Genomic DNA, 9,572 nt, shown 5'->3' with positions numbered 1-9,572 from the left:
AGAAATAAAAGATAATTGGCACACCAAACTGTTAACATTATTTTTCATCATCAGTGTTTAGTTGATTTACAATTGTGCTTCATTAATATCATGGGTAAGAACACATAGGTATAGTAAACACCGACACAGCATTAGTCCATATCAGGGGTTGAGCGCTGTGTTGTTTACACTTTGTAAGGACTATGCCTGCAGGAGCTGGGGAGAGCACATCCATTCTCCAGAACGGCCAGCTATTTTAATTTTTTGAAATAATGAAATTAGACTTCTGAAGGCCATGGAAACTAACTATCCTGTATAAAGTACACTTGGAATGTAAAAACGTATTCCATTGAAAGCTTAGGCCAGGGGTGGCCAACCAGTCAGAGACAAAGACCCAAAAAATCATGTTAGCTATATCAAAGAGCCGACATCGAGGTGAAGGCGTTCATATAAAAATGGGGTGAGGCCTTATGCCTACTAGGCCTTGCCCCTGGTATAAAATACATTTAAAAAACAAGATCCCCATAAAATAAATCTTTAAAGACAGATCCAACATAAAATACATTGAAAAAGCCACTTCTACATAAAAGAATTTAAAAAAGACAGGTCCACATAAAATATATTGAAGAAGCCAGATTCACATAATACCCTTCAGCCAGCATTCTCCTGTCACTTCAGCCAGCACCCTGCTGTGTCACTCCAGCCAGCTGCCCCATGTGTCACTCCAACCAGCTCCCCCTTCTGTCACTACAGACCCCCTCATGTGTCACTACAGCCCCCCAACCCAACTCTTACCATTGCAGCAGCCACTTGTGTGTCTTCTGTATGTCTCACCTTTAGTATCTGGCACCCTCACTTCTCAGTCCCTTTAGTGCTGCTGCATGTCTGGCTAGAGTGCAGCGGTTTCCAGATCTGTTGTGGTCAAGTGACTTAGCGTGTCGGGAGCCACCTTTGAATAAAGAAAGAGCCACAGGTTGGCCACAGCTGGCTTAGGCCAACACCTATAGATCATAGCAAAAAAATATTATACATTTATTTTCAAGTCATATTCCTCACCCATTGAATTTCATTTGAATACTCTTGATGTGTTAAACTAAATATTGTGTTTGCTTGTGGTAGCATAACAAGGAGTTCTACTGTCAGAAGATACTAAATATTGCACAGCCGCAGACACTGCCATCTTTACACGTAAAATCTGTTGTGTGTGGACAAATATATGATAAATAATATATGCACCATTGGTGGTATATGTTTAGAAATGACCTATAATAATAATAATAATAATAATAAATAAATAAATAAAATCATTAAGTAATAGAAAATAATAAATAAATAAATAATTCCTGCAATAAATAAATATTTGCACACGGAGATAGAGGTAGTTTCTAGACACCGCTCTAATGTAGAGCAAGCAGTAAATAAAAGCAAAGTTCCAGTTGTTAATGTCACTGTATCGGATAATGTTATATTAGATTGCAATGTACGAAAAAACAATCTGCGTTTACCCAGCAACTCCACATTACCACCCCCAAACGCTGTCTTCCTGTCACTCACGCTGTGAGAAAATTCCTTGTTGCAACCGCTATAGCAAATTAATCACTGCGCATGCGCACTGCGGCTCCTATGCATGCGCAGTAAGAAAACATAGGCTGCATACAATAGCCACTTTGCCACCGGACCTGAATGATACCCAGTACCTCTTACTGGGCTTATGTGATGTTCAGTTTCTTACTTATGTGTTCTGTTCTCATACATGTTTCAATAGCTTGAATCACTGACAAGCGACCTCAAGTGGACAGCTACACCTAAATTAGAAGTAACAGAGTTTCCTATACATTAGCTAACATTCTAAACGTATCTTGTACAAGCTTGTGATTTATTTAACAAAGGTGGCCAGCAAACGTCTATTCAAATGCATATTTGTATTGATGAAAATGCATGATCAGTGTAATGAAGTATTGTTATTTATGTTAAAGTATACACTTTACACTTTGGGCCTGATTACTGTTTGTAAGTAAAGCAAAAAAGCAGGCAACTGGGCAAAACTATGTTGCACTGCAGGTGGGGCAGATGTAACATGTGCAGAGAGATTAGATTTGGATGGGGTGTGTTCAAATTTAAATATAAATTAATTGCAGTGTAAAAATAAAGCTATCTAACATTTGTGGGCTTCATGCAAAAGCAGCCAGTATTTACCCTGCACAGAAACAATATAAATGTATTTGCTCCCTTTGCATGCAACATGGTTTACTTCAGATACAAATTTACGTTTTTTTTTGCTTTACTTACAAATAATAATCAGGCCTTTTTGTTATCACCTCCATTGTCACACCAGTATGGCATTGTAGTGTGTGTTATGTAATATAAAACAAAATTCCAAAATCCATAATAATTAAATTAACCGTTAAATTAAAGAATCTATCTATCTATCTATCTATCTATCTATCTATCTACATATATACAGCATGCACAGAGGTGTCACTCACCTCTTATGCGCCTGCATAGGGGGCGTGGCTTCATAGGAGGGGACTGGCTTCACAGGAAGGGACGTGGCTAAGCTCTCCGACCTGCGTTCTCGTCACTCCGGGGGTCGGGAAGTTGTGGGCTGCCCCCGAAGACTAACGTGTCTCCTGTCACCATGTAGGAGCCAGGTTGCTGCACGTAATGTTACAGTGCAGCACCCAGCTCCTGTCACTGAGCAGGACCCCCCACTTTGGTATCACCCCTCTGCGGGTGACACCCGGGGCGGTCCGCACCCCCCTTGTGCCGCCACTGAGTATGTACGATAGATTTAAAATGTAAATATTAGATGTACATATATAGATATATTGATAGATATTGTACAAATAAATAAATTGTCATACCATTATATGTATTGAGAATGTCTGGGCTATATCCTGCCGGCTGTGCACTATAAATTCTATATTATTAATTTACACTAACATTAACTTATACTATTTCTATATTATTTTGATGCAGCGGCAATACTTTCCGAAAGGTACCTCGGATTACCATCACAAGAGGCTTCAGCTTACAGGGTATGTTTAATCAGAGTAAAACCAGATTGTATGCACCTGCTGAGAGTTGCATATTTCCAAGTACTAGCTCGCCCCCACCGAACTTGGACTACATGAGTAGGCTCCATTACAGCCCAGTTACTTCTTAAGTGGAGATGTGATAGGAATACATACAACTCAGCATCACTCTTGTGTGGGAGCTGTGGAAAGCTATCCATACCGCATGGGTCAACATATTTCCAGAGTTCATCCGTCCACTTGTGAAATCAATATCACATCAAGTTGCTGGGCTAGATACTAGGCACCTACCCCATGACTCTCGGGAATTCAGTGAGTGATTCTACCTTACACATCACATTAGCCAATTAATTAGTCCCTGAATTGCCCCTTTTTGTTTGTTTGTTTGTTTTTGTTTGTTTTTTTTAGTTAATATTGTTCTGTTCGATTTTAAAGTGCACATGGAAAATCATATAAAATAACATACAATGTTGCCATTTAAGCTCCAGCATTTTGCTTTTGAATTGCCTCAAACATGGTCAAACTTTTTCATCTTGCTGAAATCTTTCCATCTATCTTTCAAACTTTAAATCCAGTCCGACAACAAGACTGTGAAACAGAAAAAAGCAGCACTCAGACACCAACAAAATAACAGAGGCCTGAATAACACAATATTTACTAAAAGTACCTTTAAAAGAAACCTAGAAAATGATCTAAAAATTCTGCTTATAATACATGATACAAAGTTGATATATGAGCACAATGCTGCCAGTCAATGACACAAACAATATTATGGATATGAATTGGTAAGGAACAATGGGCCTGATTGAGACGTGGACGCATGTCTATTTGCAAAAATATGACAAAAGCCGCAGGAGGAGCCTTGTGTAAAAAAGACACCCGCTGCCAGCTTCTAAGATCTGATGGTAGAGTGACGATATTATCCCTTTTACCTGGGACGCTCATGGATTACACAGGTTCTGTGGCTGGCTGCCGTCAAGCCTACATTTCAGCTGGTTTTAAACACCAAAGAACCTGTGTAATCCATGAGCGTCCCATGTAAAAAGGATAATATGGTCACTCTACTGATGCCTTTGAAGGTGCAGCAGTGGATCCACAGCATGAACATCGGCAAGCCCGTGAAATGTCTGTGTAGCCCTTGGGTTTCCCTGGATGTCCAGAAAAAATATGCTGCCGGAGTAGATAAAGACCACCTTTCTGTCAAAGTGACAGGTACCACACCCCCTTTCTCCTGGGGAACGCCCCCTTTAATATTAAATTATAGTGTTTGATATTGTTTTTATATAAAATGTAATATAAAATTGATAGAGTTCAATATTAAACCGTATTAAAAGATAATGGGGGAAATTTACTAAAATTCGTATTTTTCAGAATGAGCTTAAAGTGCAAACACGAATGACATCGAATGTGTAAAAGTGCAACTTTTTGAATGGATTACGACTCATTTACTAAGCTGTCGTATTTGTAATTTTCGTGTTTTCCGATGTCGATGTCATTCGTGTTTTTCAAAGGTAGAATGCGGACGATTTTGTTGATTTGCGGCTGTGTTATCTGTTTTTTTTACCGACTGCGTAATTTTTCGGTTACGGCAGTGTTTATCCGTTCCCGGCCGCGTTTTTTTTTCTAAGTTTCGTTTTTGTCACTCTTCCGTGATTGGTTTGTTTCGTGATGGAGGAGTGTCTGTGCTCATTACTATAAATCCGCCCCAAACCGGCCGCACCTCGTGGGTTTAGTTAGTGGAGAGGTGAGAGGAAGGTGTGTTAGGAGTTGGTGAGTTGTTTGGAGTTTTTGGCGGTTTGGAGGAGGTTATTTGCGATTGTTGAGTGCTGTACTGTGTGTGTAAGTAGTCTTGTCATACTTGTTGTGTAGTTTTTTAAAAGTCTGCCTAGTTTTTTGTCTTGGTTTTTTTTTAACGTCTATTGTCATTGTTTGTGAGTGAGTGAGTGTGTGTGTGTGTGTGTGTGTGTGTGTGTGTGTGTGTGTGGTGTGTAGTGGTAGTGGAGGAGTGTGTTTACTGTTTTTTTTCTCAGTGTTATTTGTTGTTTGTCCTGATTATGTCCCAGTCAGAGGTGAGTGAGAGGGAGGAGGTGAGTGAGGTGGAGGAGGTGAGTGAGGTGGAGGAGGTGAGTGAGAGGGAGGAGGTTAGTGAGGCAGAGGAGGAGGGTGAGGTTGCTGCTGCGGCCTCCAGTGATAGTGAGAGTGATGCTGATGGCGCTCCGCAGCCACGCACCACATCGAAGACAGGCAGAAATTAAAAATTTAGTCACGCAGAAAATGTGGCATTGGTGAATGAGTTAATGCGTCCTCATCGGCACCTGTTTGGCCCTCAGGCCTCCAAGGTGACATCTCGCAAAAAGGCTGTGTTGTGGGGTCAAGTAGTTTCGGCAGTGAACTGCGAGGGTGTGGTGAGGCGGACTGAGGACACTTGCTGAAAGCGATTTTATGACATAAAGTGCAGGGTAAAGGCAAAGATGGCCAAGGAGGCAAAGTCAGCCCGACAAACTGGGGGTGGCCATCCTTTCATTGCCATATATGCTGAGTGGGAGGAGCCCGTGCGTCGCATTATTCCACACGAAGTTGCCCGTGCCACTCATGTCAGAGATTCTGATCGGCCCAGGCAGGATGGTGAGTATTGTTTTGTTTTTTCTTATCAGTGTAATTGTTTTAAAAATGTGTTTTAATGTGTGCAAAACTGTTTATAGTGTTTGGCATATTTGTTGCATTGAGGATGTGTTGTTTTAATGTGTTTGTGTATGAGGGATATGTATTATGACATATGAATTGGTTGGTTTTTTTTTGTTTGTTTTTTTGGGGGGGGGATTTTCACCATCATTTACGTGATGTAAAAGGAACGATTATGTGTGCCATATGGGGCTCAGACCATACTTGATTTTTTGCAATTTGTATGTTCCCAGTTTGATAGTTTAATGTTTAAACCTATTAATATTGGCTTAAGTTGTCTGGTACAAATTGTTGAAGTAGTGATGTGTGTAAAACATTGTGTTCCTAGTTGTAACCATTACCTTTATCCATTAATGTTGAATGTGCTTAGCATGGTTTTTTGTTTTCAGTATCAGATGGTATATTTTCTGCAGCTGATTTTTGTCAGTTCTACTGTATGTATAGGTTGTAAGCATATGTGGTATTTGAATATAGCATTTGTTATGTAGTGTTTTACTGCACATTCCTTGTTTGTGGCAAACATCTATGTTGTAGTAAGCATAGGTGTTTTTGGTAAAGTAAGCAGGTGTGGTCATGTTGTTTTTTTTGAAAGATGTATATTATATCTGTACTTGCTGACGACAATATATGGCGGACTATTTTTAATAACAAATTTCAAAACACAGGTATGGTTTTGTTTTTCCTAATGGCTACATGGCTAATGTTGATTATCATGTTGTAAATGTTTTGCCAAAAATACAAACCATAATGCAAAAAAAATTTCAGTGTCACAAAGAAGAGCAGCCCGTAGTAGCAGGACAAATGTTGCACAGGAGGATGCTGCTGCTGCTACAGGTAAAGTATCCTTGTTGGGTTTTTTTTGCCAAAATATTTTTATGAAAATACACTAATGTATTGTGTTTTTCCATAGTCCCATCCAGGCAACAGCTTAGTCCGCAAATGCGCACAGGACAACCAACATCCAGCCGCAAACACGTGGCGTTGAAAAGACCACGCCCAGATCTCCCGATGCCCACATCTGCATCTCCCCCTCACAGACGCATGTCTACTGTGTCCTCAAGGCCACCATCACAATTACTGGCACCTTCCCCAACACAGGAAGCAGAATCCCCTCATCTGGCTGGTGAGTCCATAAAATAACACATCTAAACACTTACAAACACAGTGTACTTCTGATAATTATGTCAACGAAACAAACACACAGTAATGCCGCGTCAGTATAATTTTTTGAACTACTAAAACAAACATTAATGTAAAGGGCTGAACACCTCCTCACTAAAGCAGCCAAACTACATGAGTGCACACTTGAGGTATACAGTAATATAATGCTTATTAAAGTGCACACCATAATCTGCTGGGCAAGCTTCAGCACATGAGGATCATTGCTTATTGGTTTTTAATCTTATTATTAATATTTTCCTTGATTTATATGGCGGCACAAGGGATCCGCAGCGCCCATAACACAGTACATAATTAAATCTGCAAACCTTGAAAAGCACAGTTATACTACAGGACAAAATAGGACAGGTTTAGAAAAGCCGGTGTTAGGTGCCATCAAAGGGAGTATTGAGTATAAGATAGTTTTAAAAATTAAAGAAAAGGAACATGAGGAAAGAAGTCCCTGCTCCTGCGACCTTACAAAAAAGAAAATAATGTTGGTCTACTATGCCATTCATGTTGTGTTTTCTGCCTCATCTTACTTCAACAGGGTTTGTACATGATTGTTTTTTTGTCTATTCCTGATTGTCTAATGTTTTTAAAACAATCAAAACCACGAACCTAAAACAAAATAGGGTCTTCCTTTAAGAAAAATATTTGTTGTGGCTTTTGTTTCAAACATATGTGTGTTATTTTTTGACAAACAGAATAATAAATGCAATGCAATATGAATGAAGTATAAAATACATGTTGCATATTACTACAATGTTGTATTCTAATACCACACACAGATGATGACAGCATGCCCACGGACCAGCAGACACTGCAAACTGATGCCACGTTTGTTCTGGATCTCCGCCCATTACAGACAACGCAACCTAGCACGGTACCTGTGGCCACGCCTCCACAACAAACAAGTCCGCAACCAATAATGAGCCCAAGTACACCACTGGCTCAAACTGAAGAGCAGACATTTTGGGCCAACTGGGCAAACCACCAGAGGCTCAATTCAGACTGTCTCCAAAGACAAAATCAGCTGCTGGCAAGTCTGCCACATTACATGCCACGCATAAGTCGAAATCTCAGCAGAGAACATTTGGAAACCAGTCGTGTGGCGACTTGTCTGGCGCAAATGCGGGCAGAAAACAGCACCATGATGACCACTTTACAGAGAATTCTGGATGAACAAATGAGGCAACACCAAAACTACCTGCATCTCCTTGAAAGGAACAATAGCCTTACAGAAAGTCTGGGTAGAATTATAGAGAATAACACGGCCTCCAATAACCAATTAAATGCTACACTCACTAACTTAAGCCACAACATAAGTGCTTTACACTCCCAACAAGCGAGCACTAGCTCAGGAACTACAACTCCAATAAATACCCCAGTGACCTCCCCAATAAGGAGGTCAAGCAGATCAAGACCTCATGTCCCTGGCCCCACCTCTGAAGCCTTCAAGGCTACACGAAAAAAATAAAGCCAGCCTCTGCAGATGGCAGATGCATAAGTGGGGTTAACACTGTCTGTTGACGTTTGCAATGTACACACTTTCACACTTTAATAAACATATTTGTGGTTTAAACATAAAAATGTTGTGGATAATCGCTATTTCTACCATTTCTGAGGGTGAGATATTAATCTTGTACTTATTGACCTTTTAAAGTATCACAATTATATGTGTAATTTTTGGTGAGGGTGCAACACATGTAAACACGCTTTTCAAAAGCAGGTCTATTTTTTTGGCGTATTTTTTTACGATTCTATCTTGAACACGAACGTAATGGACCTTTCACGGTGAAAAATACAAATACGAATTCTTGGTAAATAACCGAGTTCTACCAAATAACAGGCGTATTTGACCGATGGTGTATTCATTCGTATTTTTTCCAGTTGACTTCTAAAAAAATACGAATGCCCTCATCACTGCCGAGATTTCTGTTTAGTAAATGACCGAGATGACACTTTGAAGAAAAAACACCATCTCGGTCAAAATCGGGAGCTTAGTAAATTTGCCCCAATGGCTTTGAAAAGAGTGTCACGTAACACCAGTCGCAGAATGTCACGCAACGCAGCGCGTCAAATCAAGCGGATGAAAGATGCATATTACACAGTGTTAAAACCAGGTAGTTTTAGTGGCATTGATAAATATTATGGGTCGGTTAAAAATAAATGTAAAAGATCCGACGTAAGAAAGTAGTTACAAGAACAAGACGCATACACGTTGTACAAACCGGCAAACAAAAACTATAAAAGGAACAGGATTTGTGTATCGGGTATAAATCAACAGTGGCAATGCGATTTGGTTTCGCTGATAGATTTGTCAAAATACAACTATGGTGTTAAATACATATTAACCGTCATCGATATACAACCTAAAACTAAGATTTCTAAACCATGCGCCGACATCAAAGGCGGCCAATATACGATGTACGTGTACACAGACATTATCGAACACCAGCGGGTCGGGGATAGTTATGTACCGCTACTTCGCACTGTTGAAATGAAGAGTTATAACAATGAGGTGATCACAATACGATACGAGAAGCCCGATTACGTACTATTGTGCAAAGCACATTTTGACACGATAGCCATAGAGATAAAGAACGATCAGAACGAGAACATGGCATTTAAGTTTGGGAAAGCGATCGTGAAGCTACACTTCAAACGCCGCAAAACTGAATTTTATTAATTAAGCAGAATGGTCGCTGTTAAAAA

General features: G+C 40.0%; 1 protein-coding gene across 1 annotated transcript; it reads left to right on the top strand.

Annotated features, from left to right (window-relative positions):
• The first annotated feature begins 6,358 nt into the window (after nt 1-6,358).
• Nucleotides 6,359-8,417, top strand: LOC135050698 (uncharacterized). The gene is made up of 2 exons (XM_063957101.1): nt 6,359-6,819; nt 7,646-8,417. Exons 1-2 carry the CDS (start codon nt 6,636-6,638, stop codon nt 8,332-8,334), a joined length of 873 nt encoding a protein of 290 aa, XP_063813171.1. The 5' UTR covers nt 6,359-6,635; the 3' UTR covers nt 8,335-8,417.
• The last annotated feature ends 1,155 nt before the right edge of the window (nt 8,418-9,572 follow it).

Source organism: Pseudophryne corroboree, chromosome 2 (assembly GCF_028390025.1).
Source record: "Pseudophryne corroboree isolate aPseCor3 chromosome 2, aPseCor3.hap2, whole genome shotgun sequence".
NCBI classification, from domain to species: Eukaryota; Metazoa; Chordata; class Amphibia; order Anura; family Myobatrachidae; genus Pseudophryne; species Pseudophryne corroboree.
The sequence above is the reverse complement of the archived record's forward strand: the minus strand, read 5'-3'. Positions and strand labels throughout refer to the sequence as shown.